This window comes from Sapajus apella, unplaced genomic scaffold (genome assembly GCF_009761245.1).
Source record: "Sapajus apella isolate SASKATOON/1434 unplaced genomic scaffold, GSC_monkey_1.0 scaffold123, whole genome shotgun sequence".
Lineage (NCBI taxonomy): Eukaryota > Metazoa > Chordata > Mammalia > Primates > Cebidae > Sapajus > Sapajus apella.
This window is the reverse complement of record NW_022437063.1, coordinates 3,902,497-3,930,299: the sequence shown is the minus strand read 5'-3', so window position 1 is coordinate 3,930,299 and position 27,803 is coordinate 3,902,497. Positions and strand designations below refer to the sequence as shown.

The window sequence follows — 27,803 nt, the reverse complement described above, 5'->3', positions numbered from 1 at the left end:
GCTGCAGATGCGCACGGGTGATACCTTTACAGCAGTTTTCTGTATTTTCCAAATTGTTCTATAATAAATGTGCATTACTATCTAACCCTGAAGTTTTCTGCATCACATCTTTGGATGAATCCGGTTGGTAACACTTTGGGTCACCACAAATGACCGCAGTTTGGTGTTGCCCTGGCTTTGGGATTCTTCGTAGAGACGCTATCATGGACCCTCAACCTTATACCTCATCTGGCCTCCTGGATGCGTATTTCTTCAAAGAAGACAGTAAGATGCTTTGGGATTTCAAATTGTGGTCACTCCCAGAAACCTGATGCAGCCAGATACTTGTGGTTCCCGGCAGCAGAGGTTATCCGCATTGGTCGGAATGGTCCCAGCACTGACTCTCTTGCTGTCCTTCACCCTAAGATAGTGGTTTTCAACCCAGGAATGATGGGGTCATTGGCTTGGGGAGCTCCCCAGGAGAGAGGCAATTCTTGCATATACTGGAGCTCACCCAGCTTAGTCCAGAGTCCCCATTCAAACAAAAGTAGGGCCCCTTCATTTGGTGACCTGAGCCCCCACCAGCCCTTAGCCCAGACAAGTGGGTTTTCCCCCAGCGAAACACACCCTCTCCACCAAGGGACAAAATGCTTCATTAAACGGGTCCTGCTCCCTGTGGTCAGGGGGTTGTCAACAGGGGTTGTCAGGTACCCCATACAGGAGCAATCCTACTGGCATCAGGCTGGCACCCCTCATAGTCAGAGGTCCCAGGGGCAGCAGCAGGCACCCATATTTGCTGCTCGCTAGCCTCCTTGAGTGACATCTCCAGGAACAGGAGCAAATCGGTTGAATAGGGCCTGAAGTGAACCCAGCAAACTTCAGCAGCCCTACAGAAGAGAGGCTTGACTACTGAGGAGGAACAAGCAGGAAGCAACAGCACCACCAAGCAAAGTCCCCACAAAAACCCCACTCGAGGTTCAGCAGCCTCAAAGACTGAAACTAGACAAACTCATGAAGATGAGAAAGAATCCATTTAAAAATGCTGAAAACCCAAAGGCCAGAGTGCCCCTTCTCCTCCAAATGATTGCAGCATCTCTCCATCAAGGGCGCAGAACTGGACGGAGGATGAGGTGGACAAACTGACAGAAGTGGCTTCAGAAGATGGGTAATAAAAACTACACTGAGCCAAAGGAGCATGTTCTAACCCAATGCAAACAAGCTAAGAACGTTGATAAAAGGTTAGAGGAATTGTTAACTAGAATAGACAGTTCAGAGAGGAACTTAAACCACCCGATGGAGCTGGAAAACACAGCACGAGAACTTCATGAAGCACACACCAGTATCAACAAGCTGACTCAACCACGCGGAAGAGAGGATATCAGAGTCTGAAGTCCACCTTACTGAAATTAAGACATGAACACCAGAATAAAGAATGAAAAGGAATGAACAAAGCCTCCAAGGATATGGGACTTTATAAAATGACTGAACCTATGATTGACTGGAGTACCAGGAGGAGATGGGGAGAACAGAAACAAGCTGAACAACATACTTCAGGATGTTATCCAAGAGGACGTCCCCACCTAGCAAGACAGGCCAACATGCAAATTCAGGAAATACAGAGAACACCGTTAACATACTCCACAAGAAGATCAACCCCAAGACACATAATCCTCAGATTCTCCAAGGTCGAAACAAAGGAAAAACTGTTCGGGACAGCCAGAGAGAAAGGCCAGGTCACTTAAAAGGAAAGCCGTCAGACAAACGGCAGGCCTCTTGGCAGAAACTCTGCAAGCTAGAAGAGGAAGAATTAATATTCAACATTCTTAAAGAATTTTCAACCCAGAATCTCATATCCAGCCAATCTAAGCTTCATAAGCAAAGGAGAAATAAAATCCTTTCCAGACAAGCAAATGCTGAGGGACTTTGTTACCACCAGGCCTGCCCTGCAAGAGCTTCTGAAACAAGCAGTAAATATGGAAAGGAAAAACCGGTACCAGCCACTGCAAAAACACACCAAAATACAAAGGCCGATGACACTATGAAGAAACTGCATCAACTAGTGCACAAAATAACCAACTAGCATCATGATGACAGGATCAAATTCACACATAACAATACTAACCTTAAATGTAAATGGGCCATATGCCCCAATTAAAAGGCACAGACCGGCAAATTGCATAAGGTGTCAAGACCCATCAATGTGCTGTATTCAGGAGACCCATTTTAAACGCAAAGACATACACAGACTCAAAATAAAGGGATGGAGGAAAATATACCAAGCAGATGGAAAGCAAAAGCAAAAGCAGGGGTTGCAATCCTAGTCCTCGATAAAACAGACTTTAAACTAACAAAGATCAAAAAAGACAAAGAAAGGCATAATATAATGGTAAAGGGATCAACGCAACAAGAGGAGCTAACTATCCTAAATACACATGCGCCCAACACAGGAGCACCCAGATTCATAAAGCAAGTTTTCAGAGACTTAAAGGAAACTTAGACTCCCACGCAATAACAGTAGGAGACTTTAACACCCACTATCAGTATTAGCTCAACAAGACAGAAAATTAACAGGGATATTCAGGACTTCAACTCAGCTCTGGATCAAGCGGACCTCATAGACATCTACAGAACTCTCTACCCCAAATCAACAGAACATACATTCTTCTCAGTGCCACATGGCGCCTATTCTAAAATTGACCACCTAATTGGAAGTAAAACACCCTCAGCAAATCCAAAAGAACTGAATTTGTAACAGTCTCTCAGACCACAGGGCAATCAAATTGGAACTCAGGATTAAGAAGCTGACTCAAAACCACATAATGTCATGGAAATTTAATAACTTGCTCCTGAATGACTGGGTAAATAATGAAATTAAAGCAGAAAGCAAGAAGTTCTTTGAAACCAATGAGAACAAAGAGACAACGTACCAGAATCTCTGGGACACAGCTAAAGCAGTGTTAAGAGGGAAATTTATAGCACTGAATGCCCATATCAGAAAGCACGAAAGATTTCAAATAGACATCCTAACATCACAATTAAAAGAACTAGAGAAGCAAGAGCAAATTAATCCAAAAGTTAACAGAAGACAAGAAATAACTAAGATCAGAAAAGAACTGAAGGAGACAGAGACATGAAAAACCCTCCAAAAAAATCAACAAATCCAGGAGCTTCTTTTTTGAAAAAGTTAAGAAAACAGACCATTAGCTGGACTAATAAAGGAGAAAAGAGAAAAGAATCAAATAAACACAATAAAAAGTGATAAAGGGGATATCAACACTGACCCCACAGAAATACAAACTACCATCAGAGAACACTATAAACACCTCTATGCAAATAAAACAGGAAATCTGGAGAAATGGATAAATTCCTGGATGCATACACCCTACCAAGACTAAACCAGGAAGAAGCTGAATCCCTGAATAGACCAATAACAAGCTCTAAAATTGAAGCGGTAATTAATAGCCTACCAACCAAAAAAAGCCCAGGACCAGATGGATTCACAGCTGAATTCTACCAGAAATACAAAGAGGAGCTGGTACCATTCCTTCTGAAACTATTCCAAACAATTGAAAAAGAGGGACCTTCCCTAACTCATTTTATGAAGCCAGCATCATCCTGATACCAAAACCAGGAAGAGACACAACCAAAAAAAAAAAAAAAACTTCAGGCCAATATCCCTGATGAACATCAATGTGAAAATCCTCAATGAAATACTGGTGAACCGAATCCAGCAGCACATCAAAAAACTTATCCACCATGATCAAGTCAGCTTCATCCCTGGGATGCAAGGCCAGTTCAACATGCGCAAATCAATGAACGTAATCCATCACAGAAACAGAACCAAAGCCAAAAAACACATTGTTATCTCAACAGATGCAAAAAAGGCCTATGATACAATTCAACAATGCTTCATGTTAAAAACTCTCAACTAGGTATTGCTGGAACATATCTCAAACTAATAAGAGCTATCTATGACAAACCCACAGCCAATATCATACTGAATGGGCACAAGCTGGAAGCATTTCCTTTGAAAACCGGCATAAGACAAGGATGCCCTCTCTCAACACTCCCATTCAACATAGTATTGGAAGTTCTGGCCAGGGCAACCAGGCAACAGAAAGAAATAAGGAGTACTCAATTAGGAAGAGAGGAAGTCAAGTTCTGTTTGCAGACGACATGATTGTACATTTTGAAAACCCCATTATCTCAGCCCAAAAACTTCTGAAACTGATAAGCAACTTCAACAAAGTCTCAGTATACAAAATCAATGTGCAAAAATCACAAACATTCCTTTACACCAACAATAGGCAAGCAGAGAGCCAAATCATGAATGAACTCACATTCACAATCACTACAAAGCGAATAAAATACCTAGGAACAAGGGATGTGAAGGACCTCCTCAAGGAGAACTACAAACTACTGCTCAAGGAAAATACGAGAGAACACAAACAAATGAAAAACATTCCGCGCCCATGGATGGAAAGAATCAAGTAAAATGGCCATACTGCCCAAACTGATTTATAGATTCAATGCTAGTCTCATCAAACTACCATTGACATTCTTCACAGGATTAGAAAAAAACTATTTTAAATTTCATATGGAATCAAAGAAGACACCGTAGAGCCAAGACAATCTTAAGCAAGAAGAACAAAGCTGAAGGCACCATGCTACCTGACTTCAAACTATACTACAAGCCCACACCAACCAAAACGGCAAGAAACTGGTACCAAAACAGACGTGTATAGACCAACGGAGCAGAACAGAGACCTCAGAAATAACACCGTATGTTTACAACCATCTGATCTTCAACAAGCCTGACAAAAATAAGCCATGGGGAAAGGATCTCCCATCAGTAATTGGTGCTGGGAAAACTGGCTAGCCATATGCAAAAAACTATAACTGGACCCCTTCCTTACACCTTATACAAAAATTAACTCAAGACAGATTAAAGACTTAAACGTAAAACCCAAAACCATAAAACCCTAGAAGAAAACCTAGGCAATACCATTCAGGACGTAGGCATGGGCAAAGACTTCATGACAAAAACACCAAAAGAAATTGCAAAAAAAAAAAGCCAAAATTGACAAATGGGATCTAATTAAACTAAATCGCTTCTGCAGAGCAAAAGAAACAATCATCAAAGTGAACAGGCAGCCTACAGAACGGGAGAAAATTGTAATCTATCCATCTGACAAAGGTCTAATATTCAGAATCTACAAGGAACTTAAATTTACAAGTAAAAAACAACCTCATCAAAAAGGGGGCGAAGGATGTGAACAGACACTTCTCAAAAGAAGACATTTATAGAGCCAGCAAACATATAAGCTCAGCATCACGGATCATCAGAAAAATGCAAATCAGAACCACAATGAGATACCTTCTCATGCCAGCCAGAATGGCGATTATTAAATATTGGGAAGCAGTAAATGCTGGCAAGGCTGTAGAGAAATGGGAACGCTTTTACACTGCTGGTGAACATGTAAATTAGTTCAACCATTGTGGAAGAGAGTTTGGCAATTCCCCAAGGAAGAAATACCATCTGACCCAGCAATCCCATTACTGAGTATATACCCAAAGGAATACAAATCATTCTGCTATGAAGACACATGCACACGTATGTTTATTGGAGTACTATTTACAATACCAAAGACGTGGAACCAACCCAAATGCCCACCAATGATAGACTGGATAAAGAAAATGTAGCACAGGTATAGCACAGGATACTATTCAGTCATAAAAAGGAATGAAATCGTGTCCTTTGCAGGAACATGGATGAAGCTGGAAGCCACGATCCTCAGCAAACTACCAGCACAGGAACGCAATACCAAACACCGCATGATCTCTCTCATAAGTGGGAGTCAAACAATGAGACCACATGGACACAGAGAGAGGAACAGCACACACCAGGCCCTGCCGTGGGGTGGGGGGTGAGGGCAGGGTAGTTAAGAGGACGAAGGTGCAGCAAACCACCATGGCACATTTATACCTACGTAACAAACCTGCACGTTCTACACATGTATCCTTTTTTTTTTTTTTTTTTTTTTTTTTTAGAAGAAGAAATAAAGAAAAAAGAAAGGACAACATAGTTATCTGGTTATCTTCACATGCCTAGAGCAATGTGAATAGGGAATTGGTCTCAATCAATACGGTCCCACTTATAAAAGTCAATGGGTGGAGGTTACAGAGAAAACTATTACAGTATAACTAAAGGGCAAAAAATTGTAAGCCACTCTCCTGAGATAGGACTGACTTACAAAAAGGTGTACCTACTTAATGTATACAACTTAATGAGTTTAGCAAAAATGTTCTAAGCTGTGCAATATAGAGATTTTCTTGTTACTGGAAGTCTTCAATGTTCGAACATCAGCATTTTCCCTATGTGAACAGGACACTGAGAGAATTCAGATGTTAAGATCTGATGCTTAGGGAATCAGCGGGGATGACCCTCTGAATGAGGTCTGCAGTTTTCACAAGCTCTACCAGCTTCTTGCAGGTCGGCAGGACAGTGAATGTTAACGTGGTCCGTGAACAAGCAGCTCTGTAGACAGATGTCAGGAAATGTGGCCGATCTTATTTTGGTCATGGGGGTTGATAATATGTATAAGCATCAAAATGCTTTCAAAAGCTCTAGGGAGAAAAAAAAAAAAAGAACATGACCTCATCCTGTCATCTACCACTTTGCTAACTTCCCTGAGTACTAACTGTCCCCCACTTCATGCTACTGCCTAAAGCAGAGAGCCTCACACACAACGTGCCCCAGTAAAATCCCCTGTTGTGGAGATGGTGCTGCTCTTTGGTTGACTGCTAATGGGACTGATTCTCCTTCAAGTCCTCCACAGAATTTACCTAATCTTATTAGAAAGAATAACTTCATTCAGCGCTTAGAGGACGGCAGTAAATTTCTTGAAAACGACAGTTTTTGGCTGAGATAAGGGAAAGACGAAATACAACTCCAGGCAAGCTTTACTCTTCAGTTTACCAAGTAATGACAAAGCATGGCCCTGAGCCAGGCCCAGCGCCAAGCCCAAATCCCTCCCCTGAGATACCCTCCAAACCAAAGTGTGCAGGAACGAGGCACAGCGGCCACAGACTGCTTCCCAGTGGGGAGGTACAGGGACAGAGGAGGAGCCGCTGTGCTGTCACACAGCAAGCAGGCGGCAGCAGCAGGAGGCCCACAGCAGGTTCAGAGGGCCAGAGGCCTCGGTCCCAATCCCGAAAGCAAGAGCATGATTGTTAAAGAACGGTAAGCAGGGTGATGACACCACCTGCAGGAGAAAATCCAATCTGCTTCACCTTCCCCAGAGCCCTCCCCTCGGCTGCAGCTGGACCGGCCAACCCACGGCGTACACTGGAGCACACCCCACGGGCTCCAGCCGATTCTCTCCACTCGCCCCCGACCCACCAGCAGGCCTCCCCTCCATGCAACACCCTCTCCCTTCATCTTCCACCCTCCCACCCACCAAACAAGCCTCATCCACAGAGGCCCTTCCTTCTCTCCACAAAGCTGGAATTCTCCTGTTGTGCTGGATCTCTCAGCATGGATGAGATCCCTACAGGGCAGGGAGTATGACTCACAAATACATCTTTGTATCCTCACTGCCCAGCACCAGGCAGCTTAAGAAATGTTTTCCGAGTAAATGAGCGAACAAATCAATGAGCAAATGACTGAATTCATGAGAGAGCAAACAAGTGAATACATTACAAAGAGAAATGGCCAGTCTTGTTAGAACTGCCCACCGACCTCTAAAGCATCTAGAAAGTCTGAAGCAGAAAAACCTTGGCAAATCAAACACGGGGGAAGCAGGATTGCGTGCTCTGAGCGAGACAGCATCCGAAGGTCCAAATAAATGACTGTGTGCCCAGGGGCACTTCAATTCAAAAACACGGATACAGAGGAAAAGAAGGGCAAAGAGTAATCAAGTCAACAGCGGCCATCAAACTGCACGGGGCCAGCAGGGAACCGCAGGGGCGACAAGACAACAAGGGACCGCCGCGCAGCTCCGTTTAACACCGAGTCCTCGCCCCAGGGCTCCTGCCGTGGAATCATGCAAGGAAGGTGGTCAAGAGTTATGTGTCAGGGGTGTGCCTCACAGGTTAGCAATTATAATAAATAAAAAACAGCATCAAAAGCAAAACTGGACACAACTTAAACACCCATTAAATAGAATGTCTTCAGAAACGTTTCACCTACAAGCAAACTGAAGAAATGAATGTATTTTAATGAATATTACAAAGCCATTAACAATCATATTTTCAAAGAAAATTAGTGTCATGGGAAAATACATTATGTAAAGTAAGTAAAAACAGGCTGCACTTGGTGGCTTACATCTGTAATCCCACCACTTGGGAGGCCAAGGTGGGTGGATCACTTGAGGTCATGGGTTCAAGATCAGCCTGGCCAATGTGGTAAAACCCCATCTCTACTAAAAATACAAAAAAAATTAGCCAGGTATGGTGGTGGGCAACTGTAATCCCAGCTACTCAGGAGGCTGAGGGAGGAGAATTGCTTGGACCTGGGAGGCAGAGGTTGCGGTGAGCCACGATCTCATCACTGCACTCCAGGCTGGGCAACAGAGCAAGGCTCCATCTCAAAAATAATTAAAAATAAGTAAAAATAGATATATAATTAGACACACTGCTTGATCTCAAGTCTATGTAAAAAGGAAAACACACACACACAAGCCTCCCAAAAAGACAAAGAAGATAAGCTTTTCTAACATCCTGGGGAAACCAGGGTGGCAGTTTACATGGGTTTTTATACTTCTTCCTGAGACTGGTCTTGGGAGGTTGCACAGCAGGCAGAAGACACTGTGCCCAGTGGCCTCACACATCCCCAAGTTTGAGTCCTGGCTCTGTAATGCCAAAATCTCAGAACTTTGGGCTTGTTTTTTAACCCCTTCAAGCCTCAGTTTCCTCATCTGTCAAACCTGAATAAAAACAGTGTCCACTTCAGCAGGCTACTGTGAGAAATGATCAAGAAAATGCATATCAAGGACTCCACACCACACACCTAGCACATGGCAAGCATTAAAATACATTAGATGCAGTCGGGCATGGTGACTCACACCTATAATCCCAGCACTTTGGGAGGCCGAAGTGGGCGAATCAAGAGGTCCGGAGTTCGAGACCGGCCTGGCAAATACGGTCTTGAACTCTTTTTAGTAGAAACCCCGTCTCTACTAAAAACATGAAAATGAGCAGGGCGTGGTGGCATGCTCCTGTAGTCCCAGCTACTCGGGAGGCTGAGGCAGAAGCATTGCTTGAACCCGGGAGGCAGAGGTTGCAGTGAGCCGAGACAGAGCCACTGCCCTCTAGCCTGGGCAACAGAGCAAGACTCCATCTCCAAAACAAAAAAGTTAGATGCTATTATTTTCTTATTACTCTCAGTAGTTGCTAAATTTCAAACACTAAACATCTGTAATTTTAAATTATATTTAAGAGTAGCAAAGATGAACAGAAGTAAATATTCTCTAAGAAGCGAAGGCTGGCGCCCCTGCCACGCCAGCCCATGTGTGAAAGGAGCCCGGGTATGCACTGACTAAGCAAGTGCTACGGGAAGGTGGAAACCAGCACCAGCTTTCTGGTCCCCACCAACGCTCCTGGAAGGAGCACCAGGGCTCAGCCTCCTGCGTCCTCCTCCTAAGATCACGGTGTCCAATCCACGCCACCTTCTCAGATACCGTCTGCATCTGTAGATCTGATTTCTTGCCCGTAAGGTGCCCCCACCTTCGTGGAACACCCTGCCCCAGTCCTGGGTCAAGGAGGTGGCTCAGTCTCCAGTGCCCAGCACAGACATGATACCTTCTCTGCAGCTATTCTGGCCCGTGAAGGCCCACCTGCTCCCACCCCTAGCCATATCCCCAGCAGAATTCATTACTTATTCATCTGTGTTTCCACAGAACTTTTTTTTTCCCCAGATAGATTGCAGAAATTTATTAAAATTGGAAACACTGTGGCTGGGCGCAGTAGCTCACACCTGTAATCCCAGCACTTTGGGAGGCCAAGGTAGGTGGATCACAAGGTCAAGGGATTGAGACCATCCTGGCCAACATGGTGAAACCCCATCTCTAGTAAAAATGCAAAAATTAGCTGGGCATGGTGGTGCATGCCTGTAATCCCAGCTGTTCAGGAGGCTGAGGCAGGAGAATCATTTGAACCAGGGAGTCGGAGGTTGCGGTGAGCCAAGATTGTGCCTCTGCACTCCAGCCTGGTGACAGAGGGAGACTCCATCTCATAAATGAACAAATGAATGAATGAATGAAATTGGAGACATTGTTTAATCTTCCTGTGCCATGAGACTCCACAGGCTATCTACAAAGTCCACTGGGAGGCTGAGGATCACTTGAGCCCAGGAGTTTGAGGCTGTAATTGAGCCTCAAAGAGCCACTGCACTCCAGCCTGGGTGAGCAAGGCCCTTTCAAGGGGTAAACCGCATGCTTGCTTGCTTGCTACCACAGAACTTCTTACGATTGCTTAAGAGCCCTCGCCCTTCCTGGCTCTGCCGTAATTATCTGCAGCAGACCTGTCTCTCCATTAAAGCAGAAGCCTTCGGGTCCCCTGTGCCTCACCTGGCAGGAGTTCACTACATATTTTAATTGAAATAAATAATCAGAAACAATTTTCACTTCTTATTAAAGCATTCTTCTTCTACCCCAGGAAAATGGAAAAGCCAACAAAAAGTTAAAATAAAAATAAGGTTTCTCCCTCTCAAGAAAAGTCAGCTGCACTGGCCAAGGAGAATTTACAGTCTCGCTGAAAGTAACTGTGAATTACATGCTGCATACTAAAGATGAAAAAATAACTGTGCTAAGTAGATATTCTTTAATACTTGGCTTAGGTAACAGCGACGGCATTTTCAAGCACAGAAGGCCCAGGCCTAGAAAAGTTTTAATGACATCTGATAGAAGCAGCACACATAAGGAAATCTGTGTCTTACGAAGTCAATGTATACTTTATTGAGGAAATAACCATGAATAAATGGAAGAAAAGAGTGTACTTTAGTGAAGGTATTTAATGGTCTGATCTAGAAGGTCATTAAAGTAAAGGAGGAAGCAAATGAAATACAGTGACCTGCATACAGAAAGACCTGGGAGCCGCCCGCGAGATGAAGAGTGGACCAGGGGACAGTGGCGGCAGCATGAATCACCAGGCAGACAGCTCCAGACACGACCGACTCTGTCAATAACCAGGAAGAGACCCTGCATGCCAGAAGATCAACTGCAGCACAGAAACAGCCTAAAGCAGTCTGAAATGGCTTGAAAGAACCCAACCGAGACAGACAAACGCTAAGATTAAGTCAAAACAAGCAAATTTAAGTTTACAAGGATTAGGAAACATTTTCTCGTAAAATGAATGGTACTCCGTAAATCTGACAAGCATGCTACTACATGCTACTAAAACAAGGATCAGTAAAGTCATCCCAAAGTTTGAGTTACCTGGCTGCCACCTTTAACTAAAATCCATTTCCGTTCAACACAGTGAGCCTTCTGCCAATTCCTCAATCACCTTCATGGAAAACCCATTTCAAAAGCCCCTTCGAGCCAGACCAAAGCCACACACAGCCAGCAGAAAGGCAGCGGGGGCAGTCCCCGCAGGGGTGGGTGGCGGGAGGACCACTGGGAAGAGTGGCTGAAGAGGTCTGAGGCCAGGCAGCCCACAGTGTGACCAACACATGGGAGCCCCCGAGCCTGCACGCTTCAAATGCCAGCCTCATGTCTGGGCCACTGTGATCCCCATGACGCATGGGTGCTCTGTGTCTCCTCAGCACCAGAAGCCCGCCCAAACAGCCTCATTATCCTTGTGCCTGCTGTGCCCACGGGGTGTGCAGAGAAGCCAGCAATGGTACCAGGGAACGTGCGGGCAGGAGGAGGCAGCGGCAGGGGAGCAGAAGCTGCCACCAGACCCAGAAACAGCATGAGGGAGTTGCAAAGAGCTACAGCTCAGAGCACAGCTAATTCACCTGCTGCTGAATTTCAAAGTGTCACCCCCACGTTACTTCCAGCCCTACAGCAGGATCACAAAGCACCAGAAGCCCGATTAACCTCCCCAACGCACAGCTCTGATCATTCCACTCCCTGCCCAAAACCTTCCGGGGCTCCCAACTACATACGGAACAAAGACATCCAGACCTCGGCAACCACCTGCACCAATTCCTTGATTTTACTGATGAGGAGACTGAGACTAAGGCGGGATTAAGTGGCTGGACATCTGAGGGTGGAGGAGGCAGGATCCGAGCCCAGGATCTCAGCACCTCCTCTCCATCCCCAGTGGCTTTCTCACGGCACCATCGCTGCCTCAAATCAGACGCCTCCACCTGGCGGGCCAGACCTTCCAAGAACTGACCCCAGCTGTATTTTTGGCTTTTCCTACCACTGCCTTCTTCTCACACTATCAGTCCTGCAGGGCAGCAGCCTGGACGCTGGCTCTCTCGGACACAGCTGGACTGGAATGCTGGTTCCACCGGCCGGGAGACCCTGAGCCAGGCACTGAGCTTCTGTTCCCTCCCAGAATCGCAGGGGCACTGCACACAACGTGCTCAGCACACAACTCGACACGCCATTGTGACTGCTGCTGCTGCCGCCCCCGCCACTCGGACTCTGCCCTCTCTACCTCCTCCCCTCAACTGTCCGCTTAAGTGACTCCCTCCCTGGGAGAGTCTTGCCCCATCTCCCGCTATGGAAATCACACCCATGAGACAAGATGTACCACAAAGGCCAGCCCTCAGGAGCCCACAGAACTCAAGGGCTCATCACCGTCTGGCACGTCGAGGCCCTGGCACGGCAGGCACCTACTCATGTCTGACGGATGAATGAAGAGATGGGAACCTGCTTCCTTGTCACCTATGTCTCCTTGCTGGCTCCACCCCACCCCAGAATCTGTCCCTGACAGCTCCTCACCACTCCATCCAATGGGCCTTCCTGACCAGGCCACTGACATGCAGCGAAGTACCAAAGCCTTTCCACGTGGCCCAACACCTCCAGTGCCTGCACCTGGCAAAACAAGCTCATCAGTTACCCGACACCCACTGGCCCCTGCCCACAGGAACCTAAGGCCAGTCTGCTGCCCTGCACCCAGGCAACTTGGTAATCAGCCTGTCCTACATGACAGCCAAGTGATGGACTCCTGACACACAGCCTGACCTGTGCCAGTCATGCTCCCCAGAGCAAGCCCCGCCTCTGCCATCATCCTGCATGTGAGGGTTCAGCTTCTCAGCCATTCAGCCACCCACAGCACTCACATGAGGACAAAAGGAATGATCTGATGTCTACCATCTCCCAGGAGGATCTGAGTCCTTGATGGAAGAGTGTATCACCACGGAGTGTCCAGCAGGGTCAAAAGCAGACTTATCTCCTCACGTGATTATAAGAACAAAAATCCTCCAATTATATAATTATTGTTTTTTGATTTTTTTTTTTTTTTTTTTTTTCTGAGACGGAGTTGCACTCTTGTTACCCAGGCTGGAGTGCAACAGCACGATCTCGACTCACCGCAACCTCCGCCTCCTGGGTTCAGGCAATTCTCCTGCCTCAGCCTCCTGAGTAGCTGGGATTACAGGCACGCGCCACCATGCCCAGCTAATTTTTTGTATTTTTAGTAGAGACGGGGTTTCACCATGTTGACCAGGATGGTCTCGATCTCTTGACCTCGTGATCCCCGCCTCGGCCCCCCAAAGCGCTTGGATTACAGGCGTGAGCCACCGCGCCCGGCAGTAATTATTGTTTTTTAACAAACGCCTCCCAGAGATGAGTATCTGCCTATTCTTTAGCATGAGGAACGCCTGAGGCGGGGGTTGCGCAGCAGTGTGGAGGCACCAGATGCTGCTGAACCGCTTGCCGCTCAACAGCTTATTGTACGTTATTTGAACTGCACCTCAGGTTTTTCAAACAGAATATTTTACTAAAAAATTTGATGACTTTATGCCACTTTCACACTAGTAATAAAATATGATATGCATATATACTAAATCTCACTTGTTTTCATGCTCATATATACACATATATATACATTGGGGGGGATGAGAAAAGGGGCACACAACACTAATATGCTTTCATTTGTATTTTTAAAAGAATGGGGTTGGACAAGCGTGGTGGCTCACACCTGTAATCCCAGCATTTTGGGAGGCCGAGGTGGGTGGATTACCTGAGTCAGGGGTTCGAGACCAGCCTGTCCAACATGAAGAAACCCCGTCTCTACTAAAAATACAAAATTAGCTGAGTGTGGTGGCATGTTCCTGTAATGCCAGCTGCTTGGGAGGCTGAGGCAGGAGAATTGCTTGAACCCAGGAGGCGGAGGTTGCGGTGAGCTGAGTGAGATCGTGCCACTGTACTCCAGCCTGGGCGACAAGAGCAAAACTCTGTCTCAAAAAAAAGGAATGAGGTGGAGTGAGAAATCTATTAACACGTGTCTATATAAATCTACTGGAATATGCGTGCAACACTTCTGAAAAGAGACAGAAATGGAAGAGTTGCTCAGGGAGCAAAGGAGATTATTTGTCAGCCTGCAGGCCCTGAGGACCTACTGTAAATGTTTTAACTTTGTATAATGTAGTGTTTCCAACTAGAAACGGGGTAAATCGAGTAGAAATCCATGTTACCGGTTCCTACACTGCACGTGGTGAGCCCTTGAGCACCCCCCACCCTGCTTCCCCCGCCCCTTGCCTCCAGAACACCCAGGAACATCACTTCTGTTTACAGGAGCTGATGTGACACATTTTAAATAGTCTCAAACAAGTCTCAATCTTGATTAAGCATATAAATGAAATTTTGACTTAGATATACCATTTTAATAAGAATTTTAAGTAAAGATCATTTTCAAAACACTATACAGCCATTAAAAATGATGGCTATGAAGATGACGGCAGCATGGGAAAGGCTGATAATCTAATATTAACTGGAAGGAAAGGACAACACATGCCGTCTGTAGCTTCATGGCCTCCGTGGAAAACCTGGCGGGGGGGGGGGGGGACACGTAGGAAAAAGATGGTAAGGACACAGCAGCCGGGAGGGGCTCCATGCCTCCCAAGCACTTTGGAGCTCTGTCATTACCCCATTCTCCGATGAAGACACTGCTGTGAGGGAAGGCAGAGCAACAGCGACACGGGGAGCCGCTGCGGGGAAAACGCAAACGCAGAGCCACACGGTTGGCAAAGCTCACCCTTGGCTCAAGGAGGGATCAGGCTGAGCTGCCACTGGATGGCAGAGACAATGACTTCCCTAGTAAATTTACCTAAGAAACAAAGTAAAACCAGACAGAGAGGAACATGTATGCCCCAAAGGAAGAAGAGAAAAGTCTAGCTGAGGAGTCAGTGAGCCCCATCAAATGACGAGTGTCTACTACATGACACTCACTACGAGGGACTTGGGGACAGAGCAGGGCCAGCAAGGATCTGGGTGTGGCTGGGCCCTGCACACACAGAATGGGTGTACCAGCGGGCATTTGTTCCCTCCACCCCAGGCCTCTGCACTTGGCAGTTCTAAGTGGCTAGGGGGCTGCCTTTCTTGAGAAGGCCCTTCCCTGATGAAACTCCAGGGCAAGGCCGAGTTGGCCACAGCTTTCATCTTCGTCCCTCACGTTATCACTCTCTTCTGAGGCTGTGCTTGCCTTTCAGTGAACACACTGAACACACGCAGGCACATGCCAATGTAAGCACCCCCCACCCGTAAGGCCAACGTGCCTGCTGTGCTAAGGAAACACAGGCTGCAAGGCCAGGGCCTGGCCACTAGAGGGCGATGCTGGACACCGATGGCCGGGCAGAGAGAACCAAGTGCCCTCCTGGCCCCAGCTCCTGGGTGCCTGATCCCAGCTCCCACACCAGAAGCCAGGGTCTCTGATGAGGCCCACAGGAGAGAAAACAGCCCCCTTCCTCCAGCCTCCAAGAGCACCCAGAACGCCCACTGTCTACACTAACCACCGGAGGCTGGGAGCCCAGCTCGGAGTGACCCCGGTTCCCAGCCAGCTCTGCCCTCACTGGGGGGCTGGAGGGTGGCCGCCTGCCAAACCTCGACCCAGGTTCCTCAGCTGTAAACCAGCGATAAGGCCAGCAACCTGGGGCACACCGGGAGGGGGCGGGGGTGCAGTGGGGGGTCTTTTGATGAGGATAACAGAGTCTCTACAGCACAGTGCCCAGCACAGAGTAAAGGCCCCCAAATGGCAGTAACTGTGCAGCTGTTTAAATACACTGCTGTCCCTGGCTCTCTGTTTCATGAGGACGTGATTTTGTCTCCCCAGTGAAATGCCACGTCTTGAGTGTGTTCTGGTTTCTGTGTCTATTCCTGCAGACCCCAGGCTCTAAGTTATGGGGGTCCTAGCTCTCATCTTCGCCAGTGTACCCAGCTCCAGGTCCAATCAGCCCCCGACTCGCCCAGCCCACGCCACCCCGCATCCCCAGCTCCGGTCCTCTGTTTCTGCCCCCTAGTCTCCCACCCTACTCTGACCCTCCCCCACCCCTCCCAAGAGCTGCCCAAGGACTCCACCCAGCCCATGGCCACGGCAACGCTCTGCTCAGAAGCAGGCATCAGCTCTTCCTTCCACAGAACAGCAACCGCTTTCCCACGCTCTGCACCACGCTTTACTCCCCGGCTCAAAACCTCCCAGAGGCTTCATGCTGTCCTCGAAGTAAAAGCAGAGCTTCTTCTCCTGGACTTGTCAGCCCTGGGTACCAGGTCCCTGGCTGCCTTACGGGCCTCTCCCCCCGCCCCACTCAGCCGCCAGGCCGGAGCCTCAGCCATTCCTCAAGCACAGGAAGCTCTACCGCCCGCACAACATTTGCACCTCTGGGCCTCTCCCTAGAATGCTCGTGCCCCCCTCTTCAAATGCCTGCCACCATCCGGATCTCACCCCAGAAACAGCTAACTGCAAAGCAGCTCCAGCCTCTACCCCTCCACACGGTTTCACTCCCCCCAGACACTTCCTGCCTTCTGATGGTTGCCAGGGTACCAAGTCAGCCCCGTCTGTTTCCTCATACGAGAATGTCAGCTCCTGGAGGGCAGAGCCCTTGCGAGCCTGACTGCCTGTTTCTCCCAGTGCCCATGACCACAGCAGGTGCTCAACAGACACTGAATGAATGAGTGGCTCTTTACTCACATTTCTTCCAACCTTCGCAAGGACCCTGAGGGCAGGTTTCATGCCCCCTCTACGGCTGACGAGGCAGGGAGGTTGAGCCACTTCATGAGTAGGGACACGGCCAGCCATCACACTGAGGACCAACTCCAAGGCTGCACCTGCTGCGTCCTGTCACCAAGGGCCCAGGCCCCTTCAGGCTGCCCTCCAGCCACAGACACCAAGGGGACACCTACTCATCATATCCGTGCTGCAGAGGCCCACACCTCCAAACTTTTGTTCATGCCCCCCAGCCCCAAAACACCCTCTCCCCGACCTCCCTCTATCAGCATGCTCTCATAAAGCCCAGACTGGCTGCCCAGCACTCGGGGGAGGAGGAGCTTGACCATGGCCTGGCCCCACTCCTTGAAGGAAGGGAAGCAGTGCCTCGTGTCCTACCGTCTGAAAGCCCTGAGGGCCAGAGCCGAGCTGCACACACGGTCTGCCCTCCGAGGCCCCACTGCTGCGAGGCGGGCCCCAGATGGTCCTCGGGAAACTGCATGCTATGCATGCCACCAAATCGCACTGCCATTCACCAGACACACGTGACCAGCATGAGTGTCATTTTCCAGGGCTTCGAAGCAGGCAGTCTTTCTCTGAGTAAATATTGAGCCAATGCTAAGAGTAAAATGAGCTGTTAAGTTCTATTTGCTACTTTCATCCCCAAGCTCATAACAGAGCATAAGCTAAACAAAGAAAAACAGCACTCCGCTGGACAGAATGATATGCGGCAGACAGGCTCACTTCTGCAGGCGCTTCTCACATCGGTGATCTGCTTCTCCAACATGGGCAAATATTTGCCACTTACGTCTTTCATGTAATGTGAAGATAGCGCATTCCACTGTCTTCCAAAGCTATCTTAAATACCTTATAAAAACAGGCAATTTACTGGCTATGTTTTCTCTTGGCACTAAATACAAACGCAGTAATTGCTTAACTTTGAAAGCTCTGCTTTTAGCGTTTTGGGGTTTAAATTTGATATTTACATAGAATTATAAAGAAAGAAAAAAACCCACAGTCCCCTCAACCTAACAAAATAACTTGATTTTGACATTAAAATCTAGCCCTACATACTCACCTCTTCCCACAAGTCTTGAAACCTTTACTTGTAAGTATGATTTTAATTTCCAAAAGTTGCTTCAATTACAAAGTCCACCAGAAGATTCCAGGTGGGTTCCACTGACCCAGCCCAGGGTTCCCATTAGGCAAATCTTGCTTTCACCAGCTGTCTCCCTGCCACCTGCCTACGGCTGCAACCATGGGACAGAAGCAGGAAAACATCTGTAAGTCACTTGACTCGTCCCTGACCACAAAAGTGACCATATACATCAATAGCGCAAAAATCGACTGAGGGGATAAAAAGGCCAATTCAAGTGAGCACAAGAACAGCCATGAAAATAATGAACATTTTTGAGTGTTTAGTACGTGCCAGGCACTCTCTGAAGCGTGTTATACGTACTATCTCATTTAATCTGCAAAGGGAGCACTGCTTTCATCATGCCTACCACACAAACAGGAACTCTGAGGCACAGGACCATCACCAGCTGGCTCAAGGTCACCAGGCAGCTCTCCATGCTGGCAGCCCGGCTCCAGGACCTACCCTCCTAGGCGCAATGTGGTTCTGTATCCCCACACCACCTTGGAGGCATGACAGCCAGCTGAGAAGGGACAGTGGCAGGCTGGAAGAGGAGGTGGCCAAGATGGGTACCTCAAGCACAGGACTAGACTCCTGTAGGCACGAGCTACCTTTATGCCCTACCTCGGTGGCTGGTGCTTCCACCTACCCGGTGCTCTAGCCAAAATCACAGAGCCATCCCCACGCTGTCTCCTCACCCCACCCAGGCCTAGGCAGGCTCTGTGAATCTCATCATCACAGCAGAAAGCTCAGATGCCTGAAGAAAAGTCCTCAAGTTGTTTGTAATAATAGTAAATTAGGAAGAACCTGCCTGCCCATCCACAGGGGCTGGTGCAGTCGAGTGCAGGACACCCACAGGATGGCGTGCTACAGGGCACTCTAAAGACTGAAGCGGTTCTCCACGGACACCATCGGAACATACATCATCCCTTTAAAAAGTGCAGCGCACAACCGCCTTCCTGTACAGTGGGGAAGGGAATACGCTGCAGAGACGCACAGGCCCCGGGGCACCTCTCACAGAGCACCCCGTCACCAGAGGAGAGAGGGAGAACACTGCAGAGACGCACAGGCCCCAGGGCACCTCTCACAGAGCACCCCGTCACCGGAGGAGAGAGGGAGCACACTGCAGAGACGCACAGGCCCCAGGGCACCTCTCACAGAGCACCCCGTCACCGGAGGAGAGAGGGAGCGCTCAGCGGGAAGGACAGGCGGAGTCCATATCACCACTGTTAGGGTCCAGCAGCACCACGCACCCCACCGTGCTGACCCAGAAGAACACGAATCCCGTCAGTGATGTTCCTACCAAAAATTATCAACCAGAATCTCATCGTGGGGAAGCATCAGACCCAAACAACCCAAGGGACATCCCACAGAATAACTGGCCTGTGCTCTGCTCCAGTGTCAAGATGGAAACAGAGTCAGGCAAAGCTGCCGTTCCAGGTGGATGGAGAAGACAGAGGCACGACACCTGAATGGAGCTCACGGTCCCCACTGGAGTCTGGGCTAAGAAAAAAGAGAGAAAGGACATCACCGCGACCACCGGCAGAATGTGAGCGTGGACTGTGGATTATGGTAATAAACGTGTTGAAACAGGACTGTGCCAATGTGAGACGTCCTGATTCTGACACCTGTGCTGTGACTACCTTGACGGAATGTCTTCGTGCTTAGGAAATCTCCAGTGAAGGTTTTACAGGTAAAGGGATCTATCTCCAACCGACTCTCAAATGGTTCGGGAGCATACACACAGACACACAAACAGGCACACACATGCAGAATGGTAATGCGCAAACGTAAACAACTGGTGATTCTGCGTACAGAGCATATGGGAGTTGTTTGCACTGTTCTTGCCAAATGTTCTGCAAGTTTGAATCACATCAACATAAAACATTTAAAACAACATGTGCATGGGCCATCGCTGGAAGGAGACACCTGGAATTGTGGAAAGGAAGGGAAAGTGGAGGCTGGGACAGGACTCCTTCCACACATACCTGCTGTGCGGTGTGCCCTGTGTACTGTTACAGCATATGCAAGCGTTACTGTCGTAAAAAATAAACCTAAGGGAGAAACAACAACCCACCTTGAGAACTCACTCAGAGCTGTGTCCTTCTAGCCAGGAGACCTTCCAGGAGCCGCCCTCCGCAGCCTCGGGAACGCAGCCTCAGCTGTGCCCTGTGAACCACCGCTTCTGCCAGAAACCCTCTCCCTGCCCTGGGCCTCTGGGCCTGAAGGTGCGGCTCCCGCTGGCCCATCCGCGCGCCCCACTCGCCACCTCCTGGCCGAGCCAGGCGTTGCACCTCCGGCTCTCAGTGCCGAGGTGGCACCAGCCACAACTGTCTGATACAGGTGTGTCCCCCCGATGAAGCAATCCCATGACCAAGGCCACATTCCGGTCCCCCCGAGAGCTCCAGTGTCTAGCACATGCCTTGCCAGAGTGGCACTCCACAAAGATGAGATTCGTAAAGGAAGAACGTGGATTCAGTAGGAATTCCACCGGAGGAACTCAAAGTGGGTGTGTTCCACAGAGCCTGGCCGTGGCAGTCCACGTGGCACTGTGTGTGCCTGGAAGCAGATCCCGCAGGAAGGGTCAGGCTGCTGACTGCGCTTGCCCTGAAGGCCTGCCCCTCTGCTCCAGCCTCACCCTTGCCCCCTTGCATGGCTCACAGCCTGTCACCCTCTGGTGACCACCAGCCCCAGGGCAGGAAAGTGCAAAATCAGCAGGTCCAGTTGATGGTCGCCAGCACTGTGTCCCCATGAGCCGCTGTCTCAGAATACCATGACAGGATGGTATCCTGGATGTCCACCTGGCCAGCCTTGGAGGGCTCACCAGTGGTCACAATAATGAAGAGCGCAACTGCGACAATAAGAAAACAGAACGGGCCGGGCATCGTGGCTCACACCTGTAAGCCAGTCAGTGCTTTGTGAGGCTGAGGCAGGAGGGTCTCTTAACCCCAGGAGTTCAAGACCAGCCTGGGCAACACAGGGAGACCCTTATCTCTAGAAAAATTTGGTTAATAAGCTTTGTGAGTGTGGTGGCACAAGCCTGTAGTCCCAGCTACTTGGGAGGCAGGGGCAAGAGGACTGCTTGAGCCCAGGAGTGCCGGGTTGCAGCGAGTTATGATCGCACCACTGCACTCCAGCCTGGGAGACAGAGTAAAAACCAGTCTCAATTAAAAAAATAAAAATAAGAAGGAACGGAAAATACATTTTCAAATTGCATTGGAAAAACATTAACAAAACATGTCTCCAAAAAAACGATCAGCACAAATTGCTACTACCTTAGTGACTTACTGGCATGAAAACATTACACAAACGCGTCACCTTCTTCCAAGGCAAATGGCACATGGAAGCATGTGCGATACAGAAGCATACACAGAATCCTTTCAGATGTGATCTATTTCAGAAACAGCCAGAAATGTCTGCACGTGTCCTCCAGCGGGCAGGGCGCTTACCAAGGTCTGTGTTGGGTCCCGCAAGCAGCTGCTTGAACTTGTCGAGCCGGGAGGCCTCTCTTTCGCTCAGCGCTGAGCTGCTGAGGGTGCTGGGGTCAGATGTCCCACCCAGCATGACAGTGGCCGAGTGTGGGAGAGACTGGGACCGCTGGAGAGGAGTGGCATCGCTGGCACTTTCTGCAGGGGTGAGAGAGGGGGTGAGGGTGAGGGCACTCCTCCCAACCCCACGTTCTTCCTTGCTGTGTCACTGTCCCTTTGTGAATGCTGTGGGGTTACAACAGTCCCCTCTTCCCACCACTGGGCAGTGGGGACTTCGGTTTCTTGAGCAATAACATGGAAGCGACACCTCTGAAATTCACTCACCTCACTGGCAGAGTATTATTCATCAATGAAATGGACACACCTCACATAAAAGCAACACAATGACAGCCCAAAAACGCCAGGACCCCTTGGGCTGTGTTGGTAGTCAGGGTCCCACCAGTGCCTAGGATGGCGGATCAGGGGCTGCCTAGGTGACATGACCCAGAGGGTCTGTACAGGAGGGTGGTCTTGGGGTAGCCAGGCCTGAGCGCAGAGGGCAGCCCCGCAAGTTACTGTGAGGGAAAGAAGCAAGCCTGCAGACACGCTGAGGACAGGAGGCAACGGTGGGGACTGACCAGGGCACTCACCTGATGTCTCAAGGGCATGCCCGACCCCGCCACCTGCCTGGCACTCTCTGGCTCTCACCACTGCACTGGGAGGAAGATCACACAGAGGTCCTCATCCCAAAGAAACAAAGAAAGCGAGACCTGTGAGGGGTGGCACCTTCCCAGACGCAACCACAGGCAGTGACTGAGGTGGCATTAGGGTGCAAGCTGCCCAACCTCCCTCCCGCCTCCTGTGCCAGCCCAAGATGCACAGGCCCATGGAGACCCAAGCAAGATGTGAGACAGGCAGTTACACCCAGTAACCCCGGACCAGGTCAGCCCCAGGGAAGACCCTAAGGCCCTCAGGTCACTCAACACGGCCACCCGTGGGAAAGGCTCCAAACTCCTAGGCCTAAATCCTGTCCAGCTATTGCATCTTTCAAAAACTGAAAATTAAAGTGGAGTGAAAAATAAACTCCAGGAAATGAAGCCAGAGCACGTGCTGCAGCTGACGGGCTGACATCCGCTCCAGCAGCCGCTGGAGTGAGGAGGTAAGGGCCACACTGCCCTGTGCCCTCCTTCCCACACAGCTCCCGATTTCCTTCATAACCTGGGGATGGGGAGAAGAATTCACACAGAAACCCTCAGGCCATCCAGGAGCCAGGCAACCTATGGCGTCTGGGCAGAATGGGGCCCAGTTAAATGTCCAAAAGTCTGCTGAAGTGGGGGCATAGACTTCAGAGTACCACCCTGTCTCCTCCCCCCATGCTCGCTGCCCACTTTCCCTCACTCCCCCCAACCCGCCTCAGCACCTGCTGGGATTCCTGCTTGGCAGTAGCTGTACACCGAGGGCTGGCTGGGGCTCCAGCCCGGGGCATCTGGCTCTGGAGTTCCCGCTGCCGGCCTTACTGCAAGGAGGGCTGAGAACCAGCCCCTGAGCAGAGGGGAGCACGTGGGTGACAGTGCCCCTCTGCCTTCTCCAGAGGCTCCTGCTTCAGCCTGAGCAGAGGGGAGGACGTGGGTGACAGTGCCGCTCTGCCTCCTCCAGAGGCTCCTGCTTCAGCAGCACTTACAGTTCCCCAGAACCAATATTCGGCAGGAGGAACAGCTGCGCACTGTGTCCCAGAGCTGGACTTCCCTGCGATCTTTAGAGATGACTGATGTGACTGCATCAAGACCCTGAAGGGACCACTCACTCCTGAGCAGGGTCCACAAGCCTAGGTCCTAGTGCTACTGCAAAGCTGAATGAGTTTATCAGCACAAGGGCTCGCGATAGTGCTTGCCACACAGTAAATGATCGATAAAACTGAAGCGCCCAAAAAACGCTTGCCCAGAAAGTAAACACAGGAAATGTGGCCAACTCCAATGCAGGCAGCGGGGGCACAGGGCAATGGGGGCACAGGCCCCTTCTCCCAGCACTACCTGCCTGGAGCATCCTGCACTTGGTTCTTCCAGGATGAGGCCATCCCAGGGTGACATCCCACGGCTCCCCTGACCCGGCTGGTCGCAGCCTGAGCCTGCCTCTGGTCAGATCCCCCAGCCACACACCGTGTGGTCCTGCGGTCCTGGCCACTCTCAGACCGACCGCACCCTGCATCTTGGGGGTAGGGGGCAGAGTGCTGAGAGGCTCACAGAGCTTCAACGTCAGCACCACCTACGAGCAGATGAGGCCAGCGATCTTGCCAACACCAACTCCACCCCAGCTGAGCCCAGGACTGCGCTGCAGGAGGTGGGCAGGGCACGCTTCAGTCAGTCAGCAGGGTTCCAACTCTCCCGCAAAGGCCGTAACCAGATTTCCGCTTACGAGTTCAAAGACTTTAAAATGTGTTCGACTCCAAAAAGAAAACTGATCAAATCAAATCACGCACAGCATTTTCACCTAATGAGAGCTGTAATATTTCAGAAGTTAACCAATTCCTAGAGAGTGGTTTGGAAAACTAGACCTAGGTCTGAAACCTAGTTCTGCAGCATAACCTCGGGCTACGCAACAATCTCCGTCTTCTCAGCTGGAAATGTGGGGAGAGAAGACCTTGGAGGGAGGTACCTTTGAGGGCCTGTGGCCGCCCTAGCTCACCTTTGCCCCTAGCCCCCAGCCTCCCAACAACCCTGCTCGCACAAGGACACGTGCTCCCCGCTGCTCTCATGGTTCCCGCGCTCCCAGCCCGCTGTCCGCCTCTCCTGACCGTGGCACTCGCTGCCTCCGCGCACGCTCTGTGCCCCCGTGCTGGAGGTGGGCAGTGCTGCATCCATCCCCCTCGCCAGAACGGACTTTCCACAGGGCACAGAGGTACCTCAGTCTGTCCACTGGGGTATGCCAAGCCCTGAAAACAGTGCCCAACCCAGCGGGTTCATCACACGACCGTGCAGCTTTTCCGTCACAGACGTGATGACCTGTGATACATGAAGAGTGTCAGCCACAGAAACAGCCTCAAAAGCAGCTGCTGCACACCAGCGCCACGCACACGGCCCCGGACACGACCCCACCCAAGGGGGGCAAAATGCAAATGGAGCTGGCCCAAAAGTCAGACGCCCAGCCCCGACGGACCTGAGCTCACCTGGAGGCACCCCTGGCAGGAACCCTGTAAGCAGCCTAGAGGGCCAGCCCCTGAACGTGCAGCCGGCCTGACCCCTCAGCTGACGTCACCGCCCATGGAGCCAGCACAAGATGGTGGAGTCAGGAGGGAGACAGTGTCCCCCAAGCGCCTGCCTGCCTGTGGCCCTCTCACGGCCAGCCCACAACAGCCTGGTGCCCAGCCACTCCACTCGGCTAGGACACCAGAAAGCACATGGGGCCCGAGGGAACAGCACAGACCGCTCCCCTGCCCCTGGAAGAGAACTGCAAGGGCTTTCATGGCCAGAAGGCCTGCTGCAAATGAGGACAGGAGCCCACTGACTCTCCCACAGTGAGCGGACTGGCCTCTTTCTTGGCTCGGCCAGAAGCCCAGACAGACCGTCTCTCCAGTCCCCCCGTCATACCTGCAGGACAGGACGTGTGGCTCTCACTGACGGACTTCACCAGCCGGAGGTCACCGCTGGGGGGCGAGGGGGACTCCGCCTCAGGCCTGGGCTTCTGCTGCAGCCCCGGCGCCTCCTGCAGCGTGGGCCGCCCCTGCCGCTGGCTGTGGTTGCGCAGGACGCGGTGGGCCGTCTCCATGACCACCTCGGTGTTCAGGCTCTCCGCCGCCATGGCCAGGAGCTCATCGTCATCCTCCCCCGCATCCCAGGCATCGCTGGTATTGCTCTCGAACTCCTGGAAGGTGCTGACCCTCTTGGCCTTCACTGGTGTGGTTGGCGTCTTGGCCGTGGACTTGAGCAAACTGCAATGCAAAGGCAGTCTTGACTCACACAGGCTCAAAGGCTTCACCCAAAACCAGCCAGAAAAGAGTCCCCAGGAAAAAAGGCATACACAGAAGTTTTCAGCTTCGATCTGGCAATAGTGAGTGAAAAAGCAAAGGCGATTCACACAGACAGCCAAAATAAGAGCAGCCGAAGCCATGGGGACAGTGGCGGGAGAGGGGAAAGAGCTCCGGGAAGGCCACCTGTGAGGAGGTGCAGGGCCGCACAGTGACAGCCTGCAGACCCCGCCCCAGCTGCCCTTGGCCAGTGCCTGTGGCCTTCCCGGAGACCCAATAAGATTCCCACCCGGCAGTGGGAGTGTGGGCCGGGAGCTCCTGTGCAGGGAACAGGCCTGTGCTGTACGGATTTGAAGACACGATCACTTAAGTGAGATTCCCCCAAAATATGACAACACAGAGCATCAGCCCAACCTCAAGTCAGACACCTCTCAGACAGGCGCAGTCCTGCAGGGCCACACCAGCCAGCACAAGTCCCACGCCCTGCGCTCCCGCCTGCTGTGGAGGGGCCAGGACAGGCCAGGGCCGGGCCCCAGCAACAAGTGGAGAATGCAAGAAGGAGGAGGGGAAGGACAAGCCAGCATGGATGGCCTGGAGCCAGGCTGCCCGTGGCTAATGGATGCCAGCTCCTGGCTCTCCCCAGGGCTCTGCTACCTCCCCACATCAGGCTGTGGCCCCCATATCCACCGTCTTCACCGGAATGAGGAGCACGGGGTGCGCAGTGTCTCCCACAAAGCAACTGCTTGGTCAGCGCGGCTGAATAAGAAGCCACTCTCCTCCCTCAGGAATGCCTGGGAGCAGGGGGAAGCAGGAAGACAGGGTTTGCCACAGCCGAGAAGCCAAGTGAGGTTAGGACGTCACTTACGTGCCATGTAACAGTGGATCAAAGGGGGGGTGCTGGGCGCCATACACATGCTGGATGCTGACGGAAAAGAAAGGGAAAACAGTGAGCCTCTCTCCTGCCTTCCCAAGAGCCTACCAGCAGCTCACCCGAAAGATGGGCTCCTTGGAACCCACAGGGCCGAAGGACGCAGCCCCCATCAGCTGCCACAGGCCGCCCGCAGCCTTCCGGGGTCCCGAGGGCCCAGGTGAGAAGGGATCAATAGCACCATACCAGCCCACAGCCCACACACACAGGCCATTCAGCCCTCCCTGAGAATGGGCCTCAGTCCGACCAGCACCACCACAGGCCCTCGGGTAACCCCACGGTGACGGGGGTGTCTGGGAGAGCGAGGAAGAGACTGCAGCCTCTGCCCTCAGACTACACCCTCACGGAGAAACGCCCACCTGGGAAGTGGCACCGGCCACCACTTCGTCTCAAGACTGAATGCAAAACTGAGAAAGACAAATATTTTTTTCAAAGATTTAATGGTTTTATTATAAAAGTCTTACATTCATCAGAGCAAATTTGGAAAACATGGAAACATACCCCGCGTGGCAGACACTGGGGTACTGGCTGGCGGATCAACCTCTACCCAGAAGCCTTTGCGCCTTGGCTGACTTCAGCCACCGCTGGCCCTGTGACACACATTTATTGCTTACAGCCAGTGAGAAATAAATGGGGTTATTACTTTTCTTAAAAAAAAAGAAAAAAAAAGTTGTAGCTAGCACACCTTTGCCCGCTAGCTTCTATCCCTTCTTCGGGCCTGGAACACAGAGGTGAGGCCTGAAACCTCAGCCAACGTGCACGAGTGAAAACACCACCGTGAAGGGCAGCAGGGCAGACAGGCGGGAGAGAGCATGGGGCTGTGATGGCTTTGAGCTGCCGCCCAGCCCTGCGCTGCTTACCACAGACTTCCAGACACATGAAATAAACGAGTCTCTGTTTGCTGAACGCAATACTGCTAGGTATCCTAAGTGATACAGGTCACGTGGGAAAGAGAACCACGGTGACATTCTGATGTGGTACCTTGAAGGTTCGGGGGTGTGTGTGTGAAAATAAACATGGATAAAGGGGTGTTTAAACATAGACACAAATGTTTTAATTTTTTTTTTCTTTTTTTTTTTTGAGACAGTTTTGCTCTTGTCGCCCAGGCTGGGGTACAGTGGCGCGATCTCAGCTCACTGCAACTTCTGCCTCCTGGGTTCAAGAAATGATTCTCCTGCCTCAGCCTCCCAAGTAGCTGGGATTACAGGTACCCGCCACCACGCCCAGCTAATTTTT

The 27,803-nt window shown here is 50.6% G+C and overlaps 1 protein-coding gene and 1 long non-coding RNA gene across 8 annotated transcripts in view; one reads left to right on the top strand and one right to left on the bottom strand.

Moving 5' to 3' along the window:
• Positions 1-27,803, bottom strand: part of TBC1D22A (TBC1 domain family member 22A) — a 384,809-nt gene that overhangs the window by 333,151 nt on the left and 23,855 nt on the right. For 5 of the 7 annotated variants that reach the window (XM_032261505.1, XM_032261502.1, XM_032261504.1 and 2 more), the window contains exons 2-4: positions 26,505-26,561; positions 25,263-25,603; positions 21,661-21,837 (exon numbers count right to left, since the gene is read on the bottom strand). In XM_032261505.1, coding sequence (XP_032117396.1) covers positions 21,661-21,837; positions 25,263-25,603; positions 26,505-26,561 — 575 coding nt within the window. The remainder of the gene's footprint in view (positions 1-21,660; positions 21,838-25,262; positions 25,604-26,504; positions 26,562-27,803) is intronic. The other 2 variants (XM_032261506.1, XM_032261508.1) reach the window with 1 other exon arrangement.
• LOC116538916 lies at positions 11,549-23,744 on the top strand. Its single transcript, XR_004263841.1, has 3 exons — positions 11,549-11,563; positions 13,306-13,309; positions 23,658-23,744. It is a non-coding gene; the product is annotated as an uncharacterized LOC116538916 (long non-coding RNA).